A 27,212-nucleotide genomic window follows, 5' to 3' on the forward strand; every position below is an offset into this window, starting at 1 on the left:
TTGATCGAACAATAATTTAATGGACAATGAGTTGGCATAACTTTGACCACATGAAACTTATTTGGATAGACATAGTGATTGATATAGACCATTATCACTGTCCATCCCATCACCTTGCAGATTGAATGCCGTGAATAGATTTGAAGTGTATGTTGTGTTGGCGTTAGTTTGTTCTCTAGTGCAAGTTTGTTTATATCAGATGTAGGAAATAAGATTTCGTTGAACTCTTGAATCTAGGAGTGCATAGGTTGCCACTTGATTACCTCCAAGCTTGACTTTGATTATTGGACCTATCATGTGCTCCTCTTCAAACTCTGTCACATTGATTATAATGATCCATAGTGGTCCTCCTTGTTGATGTTGTTGTTGTAGAAGCTTTCGTTTTTCCATTTGCTCTCTTGAGCTTGATTTTGAGCTTCTTTGACTATGCACTGTTTTTCTTGAGATCATTTCTTTTTCGCATGCATTTGTTGAAGCATGTTCTAGGTTAGTGGTAAATGATACTTTTTAAGCCGACAACCTCTAATCAATTAGGCAATTCTTCACCATCCAATGTAAGCAAGCTTGATATCCCCGCTTGGTGACAAGTCTTTGATCACAAAGGGTCCCATCCCTTGCTTTCTAAGTTTCTTAGCATGTTGTTTCAATGAATAAACGAGGACATAATCACCCATTTTAAACTCTTTCAAGCGTACATGCTTATCAAAAAACTCATTTTGCCTTCTCTTCCAAGCGTAGATAGAAGCTACAACTTTTAAGCAAAGCTCATCTAATTTGTCAAGGTCATCTACTCTTTAAGACAATTCATGACCCTGTCCACTCGACTTGTTTAGCTACCTGTATTGTTGGGATTAAAACTCCATGGGTAAGATAGCATTAAGACCAAACACTATGTTGAATGGTTTTGTCCCAACAATAAATGTTTTGTGGACTACCCTATAAGCCAATAGTGTAGAATGTAACTATTGGTCCCAGTCTGCTCTTAAATCTGATACTATTTCTGTCAAGATAGTGAATAGATTCTTATTTGTAGCTTCAGCCTAGCCATTAGTCTATGGATGGTATGGAGCAGACTTCTTGTGAACTACCATGAATTTGTCTAGAAGATTTTCAATAACTTCATTAACAAAATGTGCGCCAAAGTCACTGACAAGTTCTATGGGTAGACTATATCTAACAAAGACATGTTCATATAAAAATTGTGTAGTGGGGTTATCGCATGCACTTTTTGTGTGGATTTTACTTTAGCCCATTTATTAAGATAGTTTGTGGCCACAATGATATATTTGGAATGAGTTTTGTAAGGCAGTGGTGAGATTGGTCCAACAAAGTTTATACCCCACTTTTAGCAAACGCTCTAGATCCCATCATTGGCCTTAAGCATTAGGAAAAATGTGGACTCTCTTTGGGCCATATAGGATTAAGGTTTATGAGGCTCCAGCCAATAGGAAGAGAGCAATGTATATAAGTTTAGAACCTAACAAAGTAGAGAGAATAATAGGGTTGTCCACTCATTTATTGCTTTGTATCCTAGAGGGAGGTGGATGGGTAAAAGAGGGAGGGGGAAAAAGGGAGGGGGGGAGTGGTGGGTCCACAGATACGTTTTTGCAAAAACCCTAAAATTTTAAAATTTTCAAAAAAAAAAAATAAATTCAAAATATTCTATCCAAAACTCCCCCCAAACCTACCCTATGATCAAAAAGTCATTTTGTCACTCTAGAACCTTTTTTCCAAGACTCCCTTCCTCCATAGCCCCTTTTCATAACGCAAAGCTCTCACTCTCTCTCTAAACTCTTACACCTTCCTCCTTCTTCAAGCTCTCCATTCCAACTTTAAGCTCCCACTCTCTCTCTAAACTGTCTCCCTCCTTCTTCCTCAAGCTCTCCATTGCAACTTTAAGCTCCCACTCTCTCTCTAAACTTTGTTTCCCTCCTCCTTCCTCAAGCTCTCCATTGCAACTGTAAGCTCCCACTCTCTCTCTAAACTTTGTCTCCCTCCTCCTTCCCCAAGCTCTCCATTGCAATTTCAAGCTCCCACTTAAGCATCCATGGCAAAAAATGGTCAAAATAGATGCCCCAAACACATCATTCAAAGTATGGTTCTCCACAACCTGAAGAATGAGGAGCAGCAATGGGAACCTCAGGTTTTTCAAGAAGGTGCGTGGGTCTACATGCAACCTTCCGCAATCGGTCCCCATCGTGTTCGTGAAAGAACAAACGTTGATCTCCATTGGAAGGGAAGACTACTAGGCTTCAAGCAAGTAAGAGACAAGGGTACGGTGGCAATCGTTCAACATGTTTTCATGTTTGGACACATGCGTCTACGAGGGATCACCAACCCAAGGGATTTTCATTGTAATTGCATGTTCCTTGCACTTCAACGGTTTTGGTGGTAACAAAAACATGGACTTTTTACATCTCATGGACTGTTTTGTTTCTATGTAGATGTTTTTCCTTCTAGCCTTGTGGAGGAGCAACCACTCTTGTGCCTTTCAGACACATTTACGGCCATGCATACAAGTCTTGGGGATATGCCCTTCTCCAACACAACTTCATCAAACCTTGCACGACAGAGGGTGTTCTTCTACACCCACAAGTACATTGTACCTACAGACGAGGAAAGCTACGGACAGCTACAAACTTTGGAGGCTACAACCTTGCATAGCATGGAGTGGCCAAAGCCAGATGCATTCACTGTAATGTCTTTGAAAGCCAAGATTGTAGCTGATGTGAGAGCATCATTAAAATTTGGAAAAGCCTCGCGCTCCGTTGGGCTTGGATGGTGTTGTCCTGCTCATGTCTTCGCTAGCATCTTTGGATCTTTGCCTTTCCATCATAAAAATACTATGTATGTTTGCAAAGATCTACAATACGATACATTGGAAGCCATCCTTGGCGAGAAGTGGGGGTATCTTGAAGGACTTCACAACGGAGATCTCAAGGTGCTATCCGTTTCATCAAGGTGCGCTCCACTCTTTACGCGCGGTACTTCTATGAAAGGTGGATGTGCAAGCCTGGTGAATGGATTCCATTGCAATCCACCGATGCTACAATTGAGGTATTTGATATTGCAATCAAATTGTCGAGTGGTGCTGTTGAAACCGTCCAAGTGAACAAGCATTGGACATTGGCCAATGTGCGGGAGCACTTAGTGATAATGGATTTAGAGCATGGAGAAGATACAAAATTTTGCATCGGACGACGTAAGGTGAATGATTTTTCTCTCTTAATTATGCTATATTTATGTTCTTTTGATTATTCCCTGCTCTAAGTTGGGTATGCTATTTTTTTTTTTTTTGCTAGATTGGTAGCCGCATGGAGAGCACGATTCAAATTGAAAAGACGTGGACGACGGAAGAGAATTTGATTTTATCATTAGAGTAGTTATGTTTTGTACTTAGATTTTTTATAATATAACAATTGTAAGTTCAAGCAGATGGTTGTATCAAATTTTGTCAATGCACATTATCTTAAAGTTGTAGTGATGTGTTTTTTGAGTTAAATGATTGTAATTTAGTTTGTAAGTTTTTTATAACTTCTTGTTATTTGTGTTACTTTATGAAAATTGTTTAATATTTTAATTATTGTTTTTTTTTTTTGGGGGGGGGGGGGTGCGTGCTATATAAAGCCTCCTAAACGCTACCATTTTCACACTCTTTGCCTCTTCACACTCTCATTTGAGCTCCATCACTCTTTGCATTCCTACTTTAAGAGCTAGCATTATGGCATCCTCCTCCACCCCTCCCGAAGCCACGACGTTACAACGCTTCCAAGCGTTTTTACAAATAACCAAGTGGCAAGATCGTGACGATCTTCACAATTTCTTCACCCAATTCCCTAATGTGAATGCAACTATTCACCTAAACAGCCAATCTTTTCAGCCTATCTTAGATTTTTTTGAATTTTACATCGACAAGTATGATGTACCAATTTTCGGACAAGGGGAATTGTGGATTCCATGCAATTTGCTTCGCTACATACACAAAGGCGATCGGCCTTTCACCCAGCGACTTCAACGATTTTGTGTAATTGCGGGTGAGGCAGGTCAGTACATTGAAGATTCACGTTTGAAAAATAAAAGGTCGGCACCCAGTTTCTAAGTGGCTGGGTGACTTTTGTGTTTCTTCTTGCAGAGGAGCCTGAAAGATCTGAGGTGAGTTTGCCTCATTTGCGCCTTGGGGGTGCTGTCAAGGACATCAAGGAGCCCATTACAACACCCTGGGATGCAAGCAAAGAGGGCAATATTCTTGCTCTAACCTACCCAGGAGGTGTCATGGATGCCGCCAAATCCATGGGTGATGAGGGTGCAGAAGCATCCTTTAAGCCCGCTGCAGATGCGTCGGAGGAGACATGAACTGCGGAGGTTTATTTTGAACACCTCTCCCCAATTGTGATAGATGGGGAGGAATATTTGTTTTTACATGATCTTGAAAAGACTTTTGACATCCGCATGGATGAGTGTCTGTCCATCCTCTGTGCCACTGTAGAGTCCTCTGCCATTGACCCCTCTTCTGATCCTTTGGATCGAAGCCTCCTTCCCCTTGGAGAGAGTGTGGTAGATACAGTGGAGTTGGCAATGGTGGCGGTGACAGATGCACCGCACTCATCTGTGTCGGAGGATGAGTTTGTAGCTACACGTGCATTGCTTGAAGCCCAACGCACTCATATGCCTGTTCATATTGATGAACTTGAGAGTGTCGCTATGGATCCCAATTCCTCTATTTCTCTTTACAGCAAAGGCATAAACGATGAAGACGACAAAAAACAAGAGGTATTAATTGATTTTTGTTTTGTGATTACGTTAATTTTCATTGTTGCATTCTGAAATCTTATTTACCTATTGATTTCTTTGCAAAATGTTGTGGAGCTTGATGAGCATGCAGGTCGGGGAGGAGATGGTAGGCGCCAAGCTTTTGGATGGCAGTCGTCTCTTGCGCATTACCTTGGCAAGCTCCCCCAGGACGGCTTTGCGATAATCCACAAGGAGTACACTCCTTGTGGTCAATTTTGGGTGTCAATGATGAAAGCAATGAGCCGCATCCTATGCCTGTCAACCATATCTCAAGCCTCCCAAGTTATATATCTTGTAAATAAATCTCTGGCCAGTGCTGCATTTGCGACACACATTCGTGGTGGTGTGCTTTGTAACATGGCCTTAAGCCAAGCTGTAGGTTTAAGCAATGTGGAACAAATTGCTTGGGATGTGTTGCACAAACAGCTTCCTTGCGCCCAAGAGCGCCGAGAAAACATTGCTCGCCATATCTTAGATGGCTCAAGCAGTCAATAGATGCATAGATCTTGTAATTAAATCCTTCAAATATGTAATGAGATATATCACATCTTTGTACTTTTTTATTTCAAAATTCGAATGGAAATTGATTTTAACTGGTACTTTCCAACTTCTGTATTGAGTTTATGGTACGATAGATAGTATTTGATTGGTTCTATCTTGTGATACACTTGTGTAATTCTCTGAATCAAAATATAGAGTTTTTTTCAAATAAATAACATCAATAAAAACATAATAACATTGTATTCTTATAATTTTAGCATAAAAAAGCTTTAATTAAGCTGTCTAGAGGCCTGCCGCAGAGGCGCGCGATAAGTCAGAAGTAACATTTACTTTTGGCTTCTCGCGCGCCTCTGCGGCAAGCCTCTAGACAACCTAATTAAAGCTTTTTTATGCTAAAATTATAAGAATACAATGTTTTTTTTGGTTATTTAATCAACCAAACTTGGTTGAAAGCTCTTTTATCCACATCTCTCTCTCTCTCTCTCTCTCTCTCTCTCTCTCTCTCTCTCTCTACTTAGTTTTACTTATCACTTAAAACAAATGTACACGACTCGTTATACTTGAAAAAGCCACGACTCGTTATATTTCAAAAAGATATCTTTACATTGACAAAATTGCCTAAAAGTCAAATTCAATCTCTTTGTCCTCTGATTCGACGCGCAAGAGCTAAATCCTTGGGCATTATTGTCACCTGTTTCGCATGAATAGCACACAAGTAGGTGTCTTCAAAAATAGAAATTAGATGATATTCTGCCGCTTCTTGCAGAGCTTCTACGGCAATACCTTGAACTCGAAACGCCATTCGATAAACTTGCATGATCTCTTTAACCAAGCGTGCGAATGGTGCCTTGCGTATGAGAAGGTCTGAAGTTTTTTGATAGTGACGAATCTCTTGCAACACCTTTGGAATGCGTCGCTTCACAGCAGGAGCCCTTTGTTGAGGGATGGTAGGATCTGCGACATGGGCCTTGCGAGGGTGAACCTTGAAAAACTTTTTCTTTTTACGAGAGGGCTTACGAGGGGGAGCTTGCGCATCTTCAAGGCCACCATGTGCTCCGGCTGGCTCTTCAACTCCACCCTGCGCTCCAACTGGCTCGTCTGCTACATCCTCAAAATCCTCTTCATTTAGTAACCCATGATCACCTCTAGGCTGATCTGACGGCAGAGCGCCGAAGCCACGTGGAATGTCTTCCCAGCCGGAACATGATGATTGCTTGGGATCTCCTGTCCGCTCCATGGTGGGCTTTGTGCTTCGTTGTCCGTTTCCGTTTTTGTGTTTGATGTCACTACCCGTTTCTTCTTGCGTGAAGGTTGTCCATCTTGTTGCTCTTCACCTGACCATTCTCTCTCCATCTCTTCTAAGAGCTCTTGTTCGTGTATCCAAGGTGTTTTTTGAGCACCTTGGACAGTTGAGTGAGGGTGAGCAAAAAAAGGTTGATCTTTTCTTGATGTTTGCTTTGTGCGTGCCATTGTGTATGAAGGGGCAAGATTGAAAATGAGACTCCTTCTTCTCTAAAAGCCCTCTATTTAAAAAAAAAAGGTCTCTTCACACTTGACCAATCTCTTACAATACCAAGAAGACCACATTCTCCTTCTCCCACATATTTGATTAAGCTTGGGAGTGTACAGAATGTCAGATGATAGCCCACGAGCGGATCTTTTGGATACAACCCTCCATCAAGCCACAAGTCAACATTGGTTTCTCCTCGAAACCGTCGTACGGATGCCGGCTGAGATGCTTTCTCGTCATTTTTTTTTGTGGGAGCAAATTCGATCGGTAGACGCAGAATGACATTAGTTGACCTAGTAGATGACGGCGTAGGTGATTCATTGGTTATGTCGTGAGGAGACATGGTGAAAAGTTATGATGGGGAAAAAAATTGATAAGATATACTTTTTGGGATAGACAGACAATTTTTGGAATAAAAAGACTTAAAAATATATTTTTTCATATATAGGTTCAATTTTTGAGCTCAAATGAGGGAAATTTTAAAATTTTAAAATTTTCAATTTTTAGGCTTTATTAGATGGATGTTTTGATGATGTGGCATTATCTATTTATTCTTGGAGTTAATGTAGAGAGGGACCCAAGGAATTTTAGATTTGGAGCTTATAAAAGCTAAAACCTTTTGAAAGCTTAAAAGATCCATTTTGAATATTTTATAAAAAATTCATTTTTTGGGGGTAAATTGATGCACGAACTGAAAAGTGGCTTTTGTCATAACTACTTACTCTCTTTGTTTGGTGATAGGTAGAGAGAGAATGGTTCTTCTCTCTACTTTTACTCCTCTCTCTCTTTTTACTCCCCTCTCTCTCCTACTTTATCCCCCCTATTCCTCCTACTTTACCACCTTCATTCCCTACTTTCCCCCCCTCTCCTATCTAGAGAGAAGTTAGAGAGAGAGCTACAAAAGTAGCCCTATTTATTTTCTTTGTTCCCTCCATCCCCTACAAAATTAGCTTTAATCCCTTAAAATTAAGGATCCTTACATGGCCCCAAGGGGGTCCAATTTTTTCCTAATGGTGCATCTTCATGTCTCCTTATTTGCATTTTGGTACAGTGCCATGCATCACATCTTTTGACATATGCCTCAACATCCATATGTAATGTAGGCCATCATATTCCAGCGATTAAGAAAAAAAATTTACCATCTTATCCCTTGAGAAATGGCCTCTACTTATTCCTCCATGTGCTTGTTTTAGGACTGGAAAATACCTGCTTTTTGCATAACATATTATGAGCTGGTTGTCCTTTCCTCTCCTATAAAGCTGATTGTCAATCAAATGTGAAGTCTCCAACCTCTATTTCTATGGCTCTTTGACGTGCTATAGAAGTATTTTCAAGAAATATTTTTGTCCTTAGATAGTCAATTAGATATTGAATCCATTCTAGTGCACATGTTACTTGAAACAATGTTGCATGTTCCACCGATGGTTTAGACCTGCATGTAGTACAATTAGCAACATACTCTATGTCCATGCGCATAGTTGTCCAATAAACTCCTAACTATTTCAAATGCTAGCTTGTTTTTGTTTGCACACAATGAAATGCTAAGACGTGCACATGTGCTTCCAAAAGATAGCAGTCGTACTCCTTCAGACTTATGCATAACCGCAAAATGTTGTCTAAGCCTAAAGGGTACAAGCATCCACCAAGTAATTGGAAATACCTTGATTGTCGAGCCATTCATCTTTTAATTTCATGTATCATTTTATCAAACTCATCCCCATAGTGTAGTAAATAGACTATCTCCTATGACCATTTTGATATCATTTTCAATGTTGAAAAGATACGTGTCAGGGATGTCATCATCTACCCCTTCTAGAGCTTCACCGTTTGGCAATCTGGAAAGGTGATATGCGTGTAGCTGTGTCTTCCCTTTTTAACCATGAAAATCAATCCAAACTCTCGCAATATGATAAACCATGGTACAATTCTTCCGGTATTGAATGGTTTGCTCACAAGGTATAAGAGTGCTTGATGATCTATGAAAAGCAAAAACTTGTTTGCAAGGAGAAAATGCCAAAATTTCTTAATAACATATATCATACATAGCCCATCTCTCTCTGTGTTGATGTAGTTCTTTTCAACACTATTAAGATACCTGTTTGCATAGCAGACTAGGAGTTCCATTTTTCCTTCTCCTAGTTGAGCCAAGATGCATCCTATAGAAAATGCTGAAGGATTGATATGGACATGAAAGGGTTTTTTTCCAATCTGGTGCTTTTGATATGGGAGCAGATATGAGTGCTTTTTTCAACTTTTGGAATGATTCCTCACACTCCTCCGTCCATTAAAAATGTACTATAAGTTTATACAGGGGTTGAGCAATAACTACATACATATATGTATATAAACCTCCTGTAGTAACCATAGTGCCCCATAAAGCATTGTACTTGTTTTGCATTGTTTTGTCTAGGTGCAATGAAATCTAATATCTAACCAACCCAAATGATTTTCTAATATTAAGCAGATCATTTAATGTGGGAGAATAGATGGGAACAAGGGTTAGAATATAAACATGTGCTTACGTGTCTATCTCAACACGGTGTCGTGTAGCTCCGCTCCCATGCTAAGAAAGATGCTAGGAAAATGCACATCAAGTTTGTTTGAAGCTTACAGGATTAATGAAGAGTGATTAGGGCCTGGTAACAGGCCAAGTTCAATGCTGAATGTATGACAAATGCGGCTGAAAGATCCGAAACATGCCTTACTGATTCTAAAAAATGTTATTTTTGATGTGAGCACATATGGAAGATTATGATGTTGAATTGCAGTGCTTGAAGTGCTCTACCGGCCTGTCTTTACGGCTCGTCGATTGGAGCTACGATGAAGAAGTTATGGCTCTTTGAAGTTTGAGTTAATGCAGATCCGTATCGGATTGGGCAACTGCAGCTGAGGTGACATAATTGAAATGAATGCACGGGCCTGAAGTGCTCAATTTCTGGAGCCCATCGGTCCTTTCAGATCAGTGATCGGAGTTCTAGTTGCCAAGATATCGCCAGTTTAAGTTTCCCCGGGGGCCGGTTCCGTGCCAGACCAGTCGACTCGACCGAAGTGCCATCTGGGAGATTTTGACTCTCGCTCGGATTTTGGAGTGCAACAGAGTAAGTGCTCGATGAGAATCTTGTCCGAAATGTTATCTCCTGCAGTGCATTGATAGCAGGGTACATTGCCAGCAGCAGTACTATGATAGTCTACGTGTAAGTCAAATGTGGTGTACGTCTCATAAAGTGCAAAAAGTTCTTGGAGAGCTTCGTGTTCGGAATGTTGTCTCTTGGAATGCATTGATTGCGGGTTTGACCCCAAGGGGAGAGAATCCATGATGAGACTGTTGTTGTCAAGGATTGCTCGAAAGAGATGTCATGCTTGGCAGTGCTTTGGTCGATAAGTTGTTCATTTTCCGGGTGGTTCTGCTGGAATGCAATTCCTCTCATCAATGCTGACTTCTTCATAAGCCCATAACCCAATGAATATGGCCACCCTAATTTTAATAGGGTGTGAAGCCAATGCAAAGGAGAAAAAAAAAGATGGCGTGAAGGCAAGCAGATAGCGAAGGCGCAGGAGGAGGAGTTGTGTTCGCGCAGGCCGCAAGGGCGCTCAGACGAGAGTGGCGGCGAGTCGAATGTTGGTCAGCTCGCCGAAGCGCATATTGTTGGTGTCGAAAGCGGAAATTTTGGCGCTGCTTGAAATCCGCCAGTGCCACGTCATTAAGAGGTGTTTTTTACACCTCCCTAGCAACGACGGCGCCGTCGTTGCTAAGGGAGGTAGGGAGTTATACTTAGGGGTTTTTTTTGCATGAAACAAAGGGATTGGAGGCAAGGCAACGAGGAAAAGCAAAGAGGAGGTCATTGGTCATTGCAAACGAAGCAAGAAGGAGGAAAGCAAGCTCTCATCGGGAAGCAAGCCAAAGATCTCAAAGCTCTCTCTCTCTCTCTCATCTCGAAGCCAAAGATCTCAAAGCTCTCTCTCTCTCTCTCATCTCGAAGCCAAAGATCTCGAAGCTCTCTCTCTCATCTCGAAGCCAAAGATCTCGAAGCTCTCTCTCTCATCTCGAAGCCAAAGATCTCGAAGCTCTCTCTTTCATATCGAAGCCAACCAAGATCTCGAAGCTCTCTCTCTCTCTCTCTTTCGTGTTAGGAAATAAGACGTAGCTAAATAGATAATTGAGTAGATTACTTAATGGAGAGAGACAGATTTACATACACGAGATTATAGAGTAGAGAGAGAGAGAGAGAGAGAGAGAGAGAGAGAGAGAGAGAGAGTACACACGATATACGTGGTTCACCCAATGTGGGCTACGTCCACGGGAAAGCAGCCACTCAATGGCTTTAGTACTTCAAAACAAGAAGTAATTTACAAAGGGATTATACCCTTAATGGAGCTCCCGCCTTGCTTCACTCTCACCACCTCACACTCACCTTGTTGCATCAACTTCACACTATGAAATGTGTGTAGAAATGGCCTCCTTTTATAGGCCAAAAGGGCTGCCCTCTCTTATGAGAGACAGCCATGTGTAGCCGCCCTTGTGCGAATAAGTCCAAATCGGACCCTCCAATCCGCCCATGTGTGGCCGCCCTTGAGAAGACAAGTCCGCTTTTGAATTCGGCCACCGGCCATTGAATTCGGCCACCGGCCACCGGCCATTGACTTCCGACCACCGGCCATTGGCCATTGACTACCGGCCACCGGCCAACCGACCGGTTGTTTTCCGACCACTTTCCGACTGCCGTCCGGCCATAATATTCCGGCGAAAAGGAATATTCCGGGCCTTTAAAGTTGCCCCTGATTCTTGTCCGTGAAAATTTTGGTTTCCGGTGAGTGATTTTCCTTCACGCACGATGGCTTCTCCTCATAATGGGGGCCTTACAAATGTGCGCTTTTACCACAGAAAATTACAAGGGTAAATCAGGCTCCATACTTAACAATCTCCCACTTGGAGACTGATCTCCAAACCAAACCTGTGACTGCTTTCCATTCTGGCTTTTTATCCTTGAATGCCGATTGAAGATGAGCAAAAGCTCAACTTCTCCTTGTTGACCACCTTTGTAAACATGTCTGCAGGATTTTCACTTGTATGCACCTTTCCTAGCTTTAGTTGTCCCTCTTCCAAAAGAGTGCGTATGAAGTGATATCTCACCTCAATGTGCTTTGTCCTTGAATGAAAGGCTGAGTTCTTCGCAAGATGGATAGCGCTTTGGCTATCACTGTACAAGACACAATTGTCTTGTTTGAATCCAAGCTCTTCTAAGAATCTGTGAAGCCACAGAATTTCTTTGCTTGCCTCCGTCATTGCTACATACTCTGCTTCCGTGGTAGAAAGTGAAACCACTTTCTGCAGCTTTGAAGCCCAGCTTACTGCTGTGCCTCCAACCGTGAACACATAGCCAGTAGTGCTCCTTCGAGTATCTTTGTCACCTGCCATATCTGCATCAGCATACCCTTCTAGAAAAATATCAGTTCCTCCAAAATACAAAGCATTTGTTGTTGTCCCTTTTAGATACCTAAGTATCCACTTCACAGCTTGCCAATGCTCTTTACCTGGGTTGTCCATGAACCTACTCACAACTCCCACTGCATGTGCAATGTCTGGCCTTGTCCAGACCATAGCATACATTAGAGAACCTACCGCTGCAGCATATGGAACTTTAGACATATAGGCTATCTCCTCTTGTGTCTTTGGACACATATCCTTCGTTAGTTTAAAATGACCAGCCAAAGGTGTGGAAACTGGTTTTGCATTTTGCATTGCAAACCTTTCTAGTACCTTCTTGATGTAATCTTCTTGAGATAGCTTTATTGTCTTCTTCGTCCTGTCCCTTGATATTTTCATACCAAGTATCCTCTTTGCAGCACCTAAATCTTTCATTGAAAAAGATTTGGACAGCTCCTCTTTTAGGTCTTTGATGTCCTGCATGTTAGCACTTGCAATCAACATGTCATCAACATACAACATTAGGATGATGAATTTCCCATCTCCCAAATTCTTCGTGTAGACGCAGTGATCCGAGTTGCATCTTGTGAATCCATGATCCAACATCCATCGATCAAACTTCAAGTACCATTGTCTTGATGCTTGCTTTAAACCATACAAGCTCTTCTTTAATCTGCAAACCATTTTCTCCTTACCTTTTACTTCATACCCCTTTGGTTGAAGCATGTAGATTTCCTCCTCTAAGTCACCGTGAGGGAATGCCGTATTTACATCCATTTGCTTGAGATTTAGATCATGAGCAGCCACAAGGCTTAAGACAAGCCTAATTGAGTTCATTTTTACAACAGGAGAAAATATTTCATTGAAGTCAATACCTTTCTTTTGAGAAAAACCTTTTACCACAAGCCTAGATTTGTACCTTTTCTTCCCACCTTCTTCTTCCTTTATCTTGTACACCCATTTGTTTTGAAGTGCCCGCTTACCTTTAGGCAACTCAACCAACTCCCATGTTTGGTTCTGATGTAGTGAGTCCATCTCCACGTGCATGCTCTTCGTCCATTCTTCTTTGGATTCATGTTGCATAGCTTCTTCATATGATTCCGGCTCTCCAGAATCTGAGATCAAGAGATGGTTGAAGGAAGGAACAAACCTTTCTGGAGGTCTACTTGCTCTTGTAGATCTTCGGGGAATAGGTTGAGGCTCCTCATTTGGTTGACGTTGATGCACATTGTCACCGTTTGCAGTCCTTGAGTCTTCACCGTCCTCAAGCTCCATGTACTCATCACCTGTTTCTTTTGTTTGTTTTCTTTCCAAGTAATCTTTGTACATATTTTGTTCGTTAAAAATTACATCCCTACTCCTTAAGATTTTACCATCTTCAGGATTCCATAGGCGATACCCAAAGTCTCCTTCTCCATATCCAATGAAGAAACACTTTTTGGACTTTGCATCTAACTTTGATCTTAGGCTTCTATCTATGTGCATGAAAGCCTCACACCCAAACACTTTGAGAAATGCATAATTCACCGGTTTACCTGTCCATGCCTCTTCTGGAACTCCCCCATCCAATGCCGTTGAGGGTGACTGATTGATTAAGTACACAGACGTACTTACAGCTTCTACCCAAAGCTCAAGTGGTAGGCCTGCATGTAGCCGCATGCTTCGTGCTCGTTCCATGATTGTCCTGTTCATCCTTTCCGAAATCCCATTTTGTTGAGGTGTCCTTGGGGTTGTCCTTTGCCTCCGAATGCCATTGCTAGCACAAAAGCTTTCAAAAGCTTGGCTGCAATATTCGCCTCCATTGTCGGATCTGAGGCATTTAACCTTGGTACCTGTTTCATTCTCCACAAAGGCTTTCCACCTTTGAAATATGGAAAATACATCGGATTTATTCTTCATGACATAAACCCATGTTTTTCTAGTCGCATCGTCTATGAATGTTACATAGTACAATGAGCCACCAAGTGATGGTGTACTTGCAGGACCCCAAACATCAGAATGAACCAACTCAAGTTTTTTATTTTTTCTTTCATTTCCTGATTTTTGAAATTTTACCCTCTTTTGTTTACCATAAACACAATCTTCACAGAACTCTAAGTCCACTTCTTTCAAACCTGGTAGAAGCTTCTTTGTTTGAAGGATTTGCATTCCTTTGGCACTCATATGCCCAAGTCGGTAGTGCCACACCGCACCGTCAACTTCTATAGTTGCTGCACAAGCTGAAGGTTGCGTGCTAACAGCACACAAGTAAAGTGTACCGACTTTTTCACCCTTGGCAACCACCAAAGATCCCTTTGAGATCTTCCACCGTTTGTTTCCAAATGCAATTTTGTGACCTTCATCGTCCAATTGTCCTGTAGAGATTAAATTTTTGCAAAGAGAAGGAACATGCCTAACATCTTTAAGCTTCCATTCATTTCCGTTAGCAGTTTTGACAGAAACTGTACCTTTGCCGACAATCTCACAAGCTTCATCATCTCCCAAGTATACATACCCAAAATTACCTTTAGTGTAGTCTTGGAAATGTTGCTTGTGTGGTGTCGCATGGAATGAAGCCCCGGAATCTACTATCCAGGAATTAGACACATTGTCTAATGAGAGAATTAGAGCATCTTGCTCTACTTTACCCGCCACATTGGCCTCCGATGTTGGCTTGTTGTCTTGAGACTCTGTCTCCTTCTTCTTCTTGGACCAGCAATCCTTCTTGACGTGGCCTTTCTTGCCGCAGTTCCAACATTCAAGAACTGACTTTGTGCGTGACTTGCTCCGCCTTGAGCGATCACGACCCTTTTGGTTTTTGAACCTCTCCTTAGGCCTTCCTCTTGTTTCCACTGATAGTGCAGCACTTGATGATTCTCCTGTGCTTCTCCTTCGCATTTCCTCGCTTAGGAGAACACCCACAACATCATCAAACTTAAGAGTATTTGTGCCAGAGATAGAATTACTTACAGCCATCACAAGGCTGTCCCAACTATCCGGTAGAGATGATAGTATAAGGAGAGCTCGTACTTCGCCATCGAAATTGATTTTCACTGATCGAAGTTGACTTATGTTTGTGTTAAAGTCATTTAGGTGTTCTGCAACTGAACCATTCTCTGCCATCTTTAGATTGAACAAGCGCTTCATAAGAAATACCTTATTGGATGCCGATGGTTTCTCGTAGAAGTCATCAAGTGACTTCATCAAGTCCTCCGTGGTCTTCATCTCCGAAACATTGAAGGCCACCGTTGACGCCAAGCTTAACCGGATTGTTCCTAGTGCCTTTCGATCAAGGACAATCCATGCTTCATCTGCCATTGTTGCGGGCTTCTTCGCAAGACCGCCTAGTGGCAAATAGAGGTCCTTCTGGTAGAGATAGTCTTCAATCTGCATCTTCCAATGTTGGTAGTTTTTGCCGTTGAACTTCTCAATCTTGAGCTTCCCTTCCTCCGCCATAACTCCCACTCAATTCAAGGAATCCTTTCCTTGAGATAATTTAGCTACGAGCAAACCTTGCTCTGATACCAGTTGTTAGGAAATAAGACGTAGCTAAATAGATAATTGAGTAGATTACTTAATGGAGAGAGACAGATTTACATACACGAGATTATAGAGTAGAGAGAGAGAGAGAGAGAGAGAGAGAGAGAGAGAGAGAGAGAGAGAGAGAGAGAGAGAGAGAGAGAGAGTACACACGATATACGTGGTTCACCCAATGTGGGCTACGTCCACGGGAAAGCAGCCACTCAATGGCTTTAGTACTTCAAAACAAGAAGTAATTTACAAAGGGATTATACCCTTAATGGAGCTCCCGCCTTGCTTCACTCTCACCACCTCACACTCACCTTGTTGCATCAACTTCACACTACGAAATGTGTGTAGAAATGGCCTCCTTTTATAGGCCAAAAGGGCTGCCCTCTCTTATGAGAGACAGCCATGTGTAGCCGCCCTTGTGCGAATAAGTCCAAATCGGACCCTCCAATCCGCCCATGTGTGGCCGCCCTTGAGAAGACAAGTCCGCTTTTGAATTCGGCCACCGGCCATTGAATTCGGCCACCGGCCACCGGCCATTGACTTCCGACCACCGGCCATTGGCCATTGACTACCGGCCACCGGCCAACCGACCGGTTGTTTTCCGACCACTTTCCGACTGCCGTCCGGCCATAATATTCCGGCGAAAAGGAATATTCCGGGCCTTTAAAGTTGCCCCTGATTCTTGTCCGTGAAAATTTTGGTTTCCGGTGAGTGATTTTCCTTCACGCACGATGGCTTCTCCTCATAATGGGGGCCTTACAAATGTGCGCTTTTACCACAGAAAATTACAAGGGTAAATCAGGCTCCATACTTAACATTTCGTTCTCAAGATAAAGAGAAGCAAAAACAACAAAGAGAAGGGGAGAGTAGTTCGAAGAGAGAAGAGCAAGGGAGGCCATCGAGCTTTTTTTGAAGAAGTGATTACAACTCAATCCATCAGATGGAATCCATACGATACGCCGTACCTCATCAACAAGCAAATTAATTTAATTACCTCCTTTGATGAATTGCGGAGCCGTTAACGGCCCGGAGTATTCTGTAAGGGGAGTTTAAGCTTCTAACTTCATTAATTTCAATTAACGGTGTCGTTAACGACACTTCTTCATAATTGTGCATCAATTTCGTCGGTGTTATCAGATTTTGAGCAAGTTTGTGCGTCGATAGCATTACCGAGTGATTAAAAGCTGCTATATTGTGCGGTGCGACAAATTTTTGTTCTCAATTTTTCCACAGCCAGCAGCCCGGTGCAGACCTGGCTCAAGTTTCGAACGAATATCCCCCGACAACGGGGCCAAAGGTAAAGGGATCCAAATGAGAGATTATATGTCAAAGAGCAAGGCTAGCCAATGGATCTCAAAGACCTTAGTGTTAGATTTGTTAAAGACCTGCAATGGTTTGTGCCCGGGTAGGTCACCTAGTAAAAATGTAACCTATCACGTGAGTTCAACAAAAGGGTATTTAAAGTTCTTGAAACTTACAGAAATAATAAACAAAAGGGCATTATTTTTCAAATTTGAAAAAAACTTACAAATTCTAAAAGAAAAGGGTACATTATATTCTTAACAAAATCCACAGATAAGGGGTTTTACAAATATGTCTTGGACGCACGTGATATGGTAGTTTTACACGTAGTGAACCCCCCAAGGGTTTGTGTCAAAAGTACTTTAACCTTAGGTAAGATAGGACTGAGCTTGAGATGGGAACCCTACCCAAGCTTGAGGTGCTTGCATTGCTTGCTGACTAAGATAATTGAGATGGGAACCCTACGGAAGCTTGTCGTGCTTGCTGGCTAAGATGCTTGAGGTGCTTGTCATGCTTGACATCTAAGATTCTTGAGGTTCTTGTCGTGCTCGCTAACTAGAGAGCTTGAGGTGCTTGTGGGAACACTACCCAAGTTTGCGGTGCTTTTCCACACTTATTGACTAAGGTGCTTGTGTTCCAAAAGTCAACAAAATCACTACAAAGGACGCGAAGATCCCTAAAGCTAGGGGGATGAGAGAGAACACATACCACACACACAAGGTAAGCCCAAGCCTCAAGAAATATCAAGGACACATGTCAAGGCCCTACACATGTTGCCCTCAAGGTGTGCATGAATCCTATTGGATGGGCTTAAAAGAGGTCTAATGAGCATTTATATTAGTTAAATAATTATCTAAGAAATTATCAAGCCTCTCTCCCTCAAAAGGAAAGAAGGACACTTGTCCAAAACCTACCCTTGTTGCTTGATGTGCCTCTTGCATGTGATTGGCTAGGCCTAGAGGGGTCCAATGAGCTTCAATCATGAGCTACAAGGGGGGCTGACCAAGAAAGCAAGGGGTGTGCTTGGGGGGTATACTTACTCACAGTCTCTCTTATTTTCTCTCATTCTTCAGTTGGTGAAGTGCAAGAACTCCCTCTCCTTCTCCAAGATTGTTGAGAAGTGGAGAGCCTACACCAACACTCTTGGCTATAGAATGCAAATCCAACCAAGAGCCATGCCTCAATGCTTAAGCTTGCCATTTTCTCCATCTTCATTGTTATGGTATTATGTATGCTAGCAAGAAGAGTGATGATAAGTGCGGAACTCTTTCTTTCTCCTACAAATGTTTCTTCTTCCTCTTCCCTACCCTCATTCTCCGCTAGCTCTCTCAACCTTTGAAGGTGTTTGAGGCCTTGGGATAGAGCTTTTTGCAAAGTCTATGTTATTCTCGTGATGCATGAAGCTTCCCATATTCATTGAATCATCCACGTCACAAGGAACACAAACATTATATTGTATGAAGTCTCCCTTGATGGGAGAAACTATAATACAAAAGCCTATTGGAAGGGGGACTGGCTCCACATAAATCCGGCCCTCCACTGTTGTCAAGTTCTCTAAAATCTCTCCCTTGCAAAGGATTGTTCTTGTCGAGTTAATTAAGTACTATGATTATGTTGCTACTATCAATTAAGTTCACCCTCTATGTTCTCAAACTAGTCTCACAAAAATGCTCTCTTTAATTCTCCCAATTCCTCTATTCTCACAGTTCATAGGCCATTTCCATTACACTATGTAACATTTAATGGCCTAGTAACTTGTGTGTAGCGGAAAATAGCATGAACATAGTGAGCATTTCATTAGAATACATTCCTAATGAGATTAACAAGAGTGCTTGGGTGGATAAAGCAACAAAAAGCATACACCTAGTTAGATAGCATGAACAATAATTCAAAAGAGAGACAAACTAAGCAATTGACAACAGGTTGAGGACCGGATTTGCATGGAGCCGGTCCCCCCTCCAAAAGGCTTTGTATTATGGTTTCTCCCATCAAAAGAGACATTTTACAATACATTTTCTTGTGTTCCTTCAATACTAGCTAGTGCAATGAAGATGGAAAATTCATGCACTAAGCAAAACACTTTCAAACACAACATCAATTCCCTCAGGGTCTCAGACCCAAGACCTCACACACCTTCAAAGATGGTGAGAGCTAGCGGTGTATCAGATTAGCTGTTTGAGAGGAAGAAGGAGTATTCTTACGAGAAAGAATACTCTGTGCTCTCTCCTTCTCTCTCAACAGTTGGTGTAGGCCTGCCTTCTCACAAGCTTGGAGTAGGTGATAAGCTTTCCTTTAAAGCTTGAGAAGGAGAGAGAGTCTTCTTTATTTCACACATGAGCTAGTGTGAGTGTGTACGTGATAATGCCTTTGAAAAATCAGCCCCCCTCTCTCTCTCTCTTGGTCGACCCCTCTTACTATTTGCTCTTGCTAGCATCCTATTGGACCTCCCCAGGCTTAGCCAATGGTAATTAAGCAGCATAAGTGATAGCCTTCTGACATGTGTCCCCCTTTCCCCTTTTGTGAGAGCTTTAGGTAATTTTTTAATTCAACTAAACTCTCATTGGACCCCTTTGCCTCCTGGCCAATAGGAATCAGGCAAGCCATTGGGTTGTTGAATGCTCATTGGTCCCCTTGGGAGACTGTCCAATAGTCTTCTAGAGAGCTTAATTATTATTGGTTCTTTAATTAAGTGTTTTTTAAATTAATTAAACTAGATTTACTCTAGCCTAATTCTCATTGGTCCACCTCCAAGGCCATCCAATAGGAATTGGGTACACCTTGTGGGCATCTAGGCTAGGGAGCTGACATGTGTCCCTCATTCCCTTTGTGTAAAGGGAGCTTGTGTGTGTGTGTGTGTGTGTGTGTGTGTGAGTTTCTCTCTCATCTCCTACTTGCAAGGCTCGCCCCCTCCTATGTAGGGATTGCCAAAGACTTTTGGGATGCACACAAAGCATCCAATTCCCCCAATGTTTGACCTTTGGACACAACCTTTGAATTTTGGAACCTTAGCATTTTGGAAGTCTTAATGGGCTGAACCTTAGGGTCTTTTAAGCCCATTTTTGCACATGGATCTTTTACAGATGGCCCCCCCCTTTGGATCCCTATTTTCTCTCCTTTGGATCCCTACTGTGGCCGGTCTGCTAGCTTAACCAATATTCTACTTTTTCTCCCCTGGCACTTCCCCATATTAAATGATCAATTTAACATGAGAAAATCATTTAGAAGAATTAGATATTGATTATTGCCCAGACTATAGAACAAGCATCATTTTAAGACTAAAACAGACTATGGAGACTGAGAAAACCTAGAGAGTTTAAATAAAATTTCACAAAAAAAATAAGTGACGTATTTACTTGATACATGGATCAAGTATTTACATCTACAATATCTTCCAACCTACTAGAGTTGTCCTTTACATATTCTTTGATAAACTCTTTCTACATTACATCAAGGATCCAATATCATTAATTCTCCTCTGGGTTTCTAGGATAAGAAAAGGTGAAAGCTGATCAGTGACAGTACCATTAAAACACCCCTCCACTATAGCTTTTTGCAGGTCTACTAAGACAGCCCTCTGTGCATGCTTTGCTCGGAGAGTCACCTTGTCGAAAAGGTGGCAGCAAATATCTCGGCTTTCCTTCAGAACCTTGAATGCAATCAAGGGATATCGGATCGTTTGCATGTGGAGCTCGTTGGCCTCTTCTGTTGTGCACATGTACCGTTCTTGCAAGAAGAAGATCTCTGTTGTCCTCAAAACAAAACAAATTTCTTCTGTGATAGGTGCATCTAGTAAAGCTAGGTACCTGTAAAAACCATTGGAAAAGTATCTATGAAAATAGGACAGGTTTCCAATCTTTATTGCTTGACCATTCCCTGAATCCTCTTGTGATACACCATATGTGTGCTGAATAACACGAGTCAACATCCGATCCAAAAAGGGCAAAGTGCAAAGAACAAGATTTGTTGCAGTTATCTCTTTGTTATTTAGGTAATGAAAACTAGCCACTGGTGACAGCTTCTCCATTAGAGTACGAATTTGCATTCTCGAATAACGAAGAAGACTCCATAGAAGGTCGAAATCCATCCGCAGCGATCCACTCTCCGTAACATCAACCATTAGAAGCGTTGAGTCTTTGACATGTATATTTGTGTGGCTTGATCCACTCTCCGTAACATCATCATCCGCAATTAGAGTACGGATTTGCATTCTCGAATAATGAAGAAGACTCCGCAGAAGGTCGAAATCCATCTGAGGCGATCCACTCTCCATAACATCAACCATTAGAACCAAAGGCTCTTATTCTTCTACCTCATCACACAAACCACCATGTGGCACCGCTTCAATGGCCAAAAAAGACGCCGTGAAAAGCTTAATGAAAAGCAGTAACAAGGAAAAAAACACCGCGCCGTCGATCGCAGGTTGACGAAAGCAGTGGCGCAAGTTGGGCGAGAGAGACAGAGAGAGAGAGAGAGGCTTCTGCGTTTTTTTCTTTCAGTTCAGCCCTCCCCGCTGCTGTGGAACGTTCCCCTCGCGCTCTGTCTGCCTTGAGATTCAAGTCGCAGAGAGTGTCCTACAATATGGCGCTCCTGGCAGCACTGAAGCCGCTGGCTTGATTACTTGAGGATAACCATCATAAGCTTTGGTGTGATCGATCCTCCTAAACTTTTCTGCCCTCGTGTCCACTTTGACGTTTACTCGTTCCATTTCTTTTGCCTCTGTGGCCAACAACATGAAAAGGGGAGAATTTGAGATGCTGTCAGAGAGAGGGCCGTAGATTGCGTATAAAAAGAGTGCAACAGGAGAGGGAGAAGAAGCAGTTGCTTGCGCTCTTAGCAGAGTGTGTGAGGGGATTAGTGGCAGACACCTCAATGTCGAGGGAAAGGCATTGGGGAGTGCAAGTCATGGTTCCATGGGCCGTTGCCTTTTAGTCGCATTCCTCCAGATATGTTTATAGCCTATCTAACTAGTCTTGCTTGGTGGGCCTTGCGATATAACATCTATAGAATAATCATGCAGCACCTGCCAATTGCAATCGAATCCATCTCATTGAACTTAGGGTCTAGAAGCCAGTACTGAAGGACATTAGAAGCCACTACTAAGGACATTTATATTGTTACCCGCGTTCGTCTTCATTTGAACTTTTGCAATGTCAGTTTGATAGTACAACTTATTCAAGGCAAGGTTGTTATAGTGTTGGACGTCTCATTTGTGAGTAGAGATTAGTTATCGTAGTAGAATTGTTGATGCAGTCTTGCACATGAGCTTCATCTATAATACATGCACCCAAGGTACAATTGATTTCATCTACGGCTGGTTTTCTTTCACGAATAATGGTCAAGAACTGAAGCAATTTAGGGTCTCTTGCATGCCTTACAGAGCATGACATCTTGTAAAAAATTGTATGTAGCCAGTGAACCGAGCTCGTGATATGGCATGTGTTACAAAGCTCCCGTGCGTGACTACAAACTTGGGATAGTTGGGCAAGATCACCGAGCAAGAGAACACATTTGTTGCTGAAGGGATCTGCAATGTACTGCTTGTTACGTTGACATTTTTTCTTACGATAAGGTCAAAAGTCATTTGGGTTAACATGAGTAGCTCGTCTATAATTATAATATCTGCCTCTTTCATGTCCAAATATTTCTCATCGGTCTCATGAATAGAGAGGGGATACTATTGATTCATGATTGGTATCTTGAACTGGTAATGGACTGTAGATGCAATGCTGCTAAGTCTTGTTGTTGCCGTTCTGATGACAAAGCGCCCAACAATAATACAAAAGTGGGGGCAGCAGGAGTGTCTATTTCATTTGTTTGTCGATCTCAGTTATCTCTATATATGTGAGGTATGCCGTCGTGTAGGAAGGACATATTTCTAGATTGTGAGCAAAGATGTCATATAGCATGCTCCAATCTTTATACAATACCGTAATTTCAAATCATGACCTAGCATATGGACGACAAGCTAGTTTCAAGTTGGCTGCAGTTTTCTCCCTAGCTTATTGACGCTTGGACCATAATCTTCTAGGTCTTCAGAACTTCATACTGACACCTAGTGTTGGAGAAACGAGGACATATATAGAATGGCATCAATTATTTAGACACCTAGCTGTATGATATCAATTATTTAGAGCTTAATTAAGTAAAGATGCACAAGGTGAATCGCTACTATGATACACCACATGCATTCACTTCTTCATGTGTATTCACTATTGTAATACATGAGATGCATTGGCTAGCAATCGTTTGCAAAGAGTTGCGTGTGTAACTAACATGTGCAGATGTCGATCGACATGAGGTGTATTTTTTTGAAAACAAGATCCAAATAAACCGAAGCAAAGGCAGTAATGCAAAAAATACTAAAACAAGAAAATAAATAATGCATGAATGAACTACAACAAAAAATGAGGTGCTTTACTTACCTGTAATGTTGTATTGCTGCTTTTCGATTGTCAAATATATAGGCCGATATTTGAGTCAAGCTACAAAAAGGCAATGTGAATAGTTAAACATATCATCTTGCAATGAAACATCACAGACTGAAAGTGCAAAGTATACAGTGCACGTCATACAGAGGTGCCATACAAAGGTATGGTGGAGAGTTGGCACTGTGGTCTCTCCAAAAAATTATAAGAAACAGAAGCTGTGCCCTGCCCCGTAGCGTTTATGTGTTGCGCCAAGCAAACGCATGCTCATGAAAAATTGGATGCAGATAACGGACCTTGCAGTGTTGTTGAGCTGGAGTTGCGCTTGTGTAATTGGAACGTGCAGTGTTGTGAATATATGTCTCGATCAATATATATGTCCATATGTTCATATGTTCAGTCCCATTGATGTCACCCGCCTGCACCACCCCATGCGGCCAACTCTCCTTCTCAAGCCCTCGTGGCCCTCCAATCCGCAGCATCCCAGCCAACCCTCCTCAAATTTTTTTCGATGTAATGGATCTTATATGCTAAGCTAGTAAGAGATGCAAACAAAGTTGTCTCATCTCTACAAGAAAACTGAGATAAGATGCAGCATTATGAGGAATGTATTTGCACAAGAGGCCGCTTGGCACGCAGCATGTATGATATATTGAGTGTATACCTGAATAAAATAGTTTTTGAATCTTGAGGTTGCAAAATGCATTCAGCAATAGAAAAACTTTGTCTTCTTGACGCTAAAATTGGTTTCGTACTCAGACAATATATTAAGAGTCGCATGCCCTGCGCCACTATGGAATGTTAAGTCGTTGTTGGCAATAATTTCACTCGGTCCGTTCGGTATACTATAGCTGCTTTATGGAGTTTCTACCTTGACCGCCTGCTGCACAGAAGACCTTTGAGAATATGTGAATAGATTTTCACACACCACCCTGGAATAGCATACCAAACCGATGTCTGCCATCTGTAGCCATCTGAACTTGATCCGAGAGCTACTGCATACATGGAAATGAATCGTGGTTATTGGCAAGAAGGGAGCTCCGAAGCAGTAACTATTGGGCGTTCAAACCCACACCACCATCATTCCCTACTTCGCATGCAATTGCTGAAGAGCAACACTGCAGTATATTGTTGTTGCTAATCTCAACTGCGCCCGCATTGGCTGCCGCCTACACGTGGTTTAGCAAGAGAAGCTCTTTACAAGCAGCAATAGTGACCATATTGTCTATAAAGGTTTTGCTATCCCACCCAGTTGTTGAATGGTCAGCAGTTTGAACTGCTGTTGGATGCTAATAGGGGTATACCTGTCTCCAAAAATGCCAATACTCCGCAGGCCTTGTTCTTCGCCTTCTCTAGCATCAAATCTCATTATGTGGATTAAAAAAGGATTAGCTTCCGCTTCTGCTCTTTGACTATTCTTTTGAACCTGGTTATCGGACGAAATATCTGATCTTTGAGAGTGCTTATCATGCAGTCTGCAAGCATCCGAAGTAACCTCCAGCTTGATCTGCGAAATATTATAACCAGACTTTGAAAGGTCTCCGGTACTCCTTTAATCCGGTTCTACCTGGCTTGCTGTGCATGCTGCATGGGCAAACTGCGTGGAAAACAATTGGTGTGAATCTTGAGAATTAGGCATGGGACCTGCTGCATATCATTTCCATGAACTTTGAAGGATGGCCGAGGGCACAAGGTTGTTGAATCTGCATGAGCTATAATTGGAGCGGCATAATGCTGATCATAACTAGTGCGCCTGCAGAAACGAGTTGAGTAAGGTGTAGTTGAAGCTGGACATACTGTTCAGGTGGCCACTGGGTCTTGTTGCATACAAACCTGCTATGATCCCTCTGCGGGGAAGGTGTAGGTAGGCTTATAATTAGGTATTGAGGCTTCACTGCAAAAGAAGGCCAAATCAATATGTCGATGGGGATAACAGTGACATTGTCGACCCTTGTACTGCTGGAATGAATAGGGAGGAGCTTGGCCTATAGACTCTCTCCCCCACTCACGCTATCTGTCACGTGTTTTCTGAGCGCGCAGTTGGAAGATGCCAAGGGCCGTCAGCAGGTGGGGACACAACAAGAGGTCGCACAGTGGGTGCTCAGTGAGAGTCTAGAAGCTCGCACAACACACGATATATAGCATTGCCTACTTGGATCCATCTCCGAACTGTTGCGCCTTTGTGAACCTCTATCTTCAAATTGCTGCCTTTTTGGAACTGCTCTCGAACTGCTGCCTCTGCGAATCTGCTTTTGATGCATTGCTGCTTTTATTTTCATGAAAATGTTTTTTATTAACAACTTTTCATGACCTTGTCCTTTTACTTTAATTTGAGCTCTGCCACGTGGTCGATTCTACGACCAGATAGAGAAAAAAGTTCCTTTGGCTCACCAAGTAAAAATTTAATGAGGCAAGCAGTTCGGAACGATCTGCAGAAAAAATACAAAACATCTTTCATGATCAATTCAACGCAAAATATGGTGTCCTCAAGAGTTGGTTAATGTTAGCTCCAAGGAGATGCAACAACATTACAGTGGAAGTCAAGTAGTAAATCATGCAGGTGCCTACGCTGCCGATCAGGATCAAAAGAATAGTCAAAGAGAAGAAGCAGAATCTGATTCTTTTTTCCACACAAAGAGATTTGATGTTGGAGAAGCTGACGAACACGGGCTTCGGAGTAATGGCATTTTTGGAGACATGCATTCCAATATGTCAACACCTATTAGCCTCTAGAAGCAGTTCACTGCTACCCATTCAACAACTAGGTGGGATAGCGGAAACTCTATAGACAATATGGTCAATATTGCGGCATGTAAAGATCTTCTCTTGCTAATAACCATGATTTGGTGGCGAATCCTGTGAGCGAAGGTCCAGGTGTGAAGTAGCTATTGGATCAAGTTCAGATGGCTGTAGATGACAAACATCAGTTTGGTATTGTAGCCAACACAAACCCTCATTTTCCCTTGAAGGAAAGCTACTCCAGGTTGGGCAGTGATAATCTATCCATATCTTCTTAAAGGTCTTTTGTGCAACAGGCGATTGAGATAGAAACTCCATATAAAAACTATAGTATACCGAACAGATCGAGTGCAATTATCACCAACAACAATTCAGCAATGACTTAACATTCCATAGCGCAAGGCATACTGCTGTTAATATATTGACATCTGAGTGCAGAACCAATTTCAACGTCAAGAATTGTACAGAGTTTATCTACTCTCGAACACATTTTGCAACCTCAAGATTCAGAAATTATTTTATTTAGTTACACACTCAATATATCATATATGTTGGGTGCCAAGCGTCCTCTTCTGCAAATACATTCCTCATGATGCTGCATCTTATCTCGGTTTTCTTGTAGAGATGAGTGAGCTTTCTTTGCATCTCTTATTGGTTTAGCATATAAGATCCATTACATCGGCAAAAATTCAAGGGGGGTTGTCTAGACAGAGGGGCTGGTTGGAGTGTTGTGGATTGGAGGCCACCAGGGCTTGAGAACGAGAGTTGGCCGCATGGGGTGATGGCAACGACACTAAACATATGGAATCTGGTTGTATGCAAAAAAGGGCTAGATTTCTTGCAGGCTTCATGCAGCCACCTCAATTGCATCGTTAACAGAACTACTAGCTAGTACCACTGCCGTAAGCATTGACTTTTGCATCTTTTGGAGGGATCGCACCTTAAGAGACTTCAAGTTGCATGTTTTGACTAGAGATATTAGCTTCTAATGGATGGATGTTGCATCCCC

General features: G+C 42.1%; 1 protein-coding gene across 1 annotated transcript; it reads right to left on the reverse strand.

Annotated features, from left to right (window-relative positions):
- Positions 1-20,356: 20,356 nt before the first annotated feature.
- On the reverse strand, positions 20,357-21,321 carry LOC147464170 (uncharacterized). The gene has a single exon (XM_086482683.1). The coding sequence runs from the start codon at positions 21,319-21,321 to the stop codon at positions 20,482-20,484; it is 840 nt and encodes a 279-aa protein (XP_086338809.1). The 3' UTR covers positions 20,357-20,481.
- Between the last annotated feature and the right edge of the window lie 5,891 nt (positions 21,322-27,212).

This window comes from Adiantum capillus-veneris, chromosome 2, assembly GCF_014529385.1.
Source record: "Adiantum capillus-veneris isolate H3 chromosome 2, ASM1452938v2, whole genome shotgun sequence".
Taxonomy (NCBI): domain Eukaryota; kingdom Viridiplantae; phylum Streptophyta; class Polypodiopsida; order Polypodiales; family Pteridaceae; genus Adiantum; species Adiantum capillus-veneris.

Excerpts from the sequence above, each read along its gene's own strand:
- LOC147464170 (XM_086482683.1), bottom strand. The coding sequence starts at position 21,321 with ATGGTTGATGTTATGGAGAGTGGATCGCCTCAGATGGATTTCGACCTT.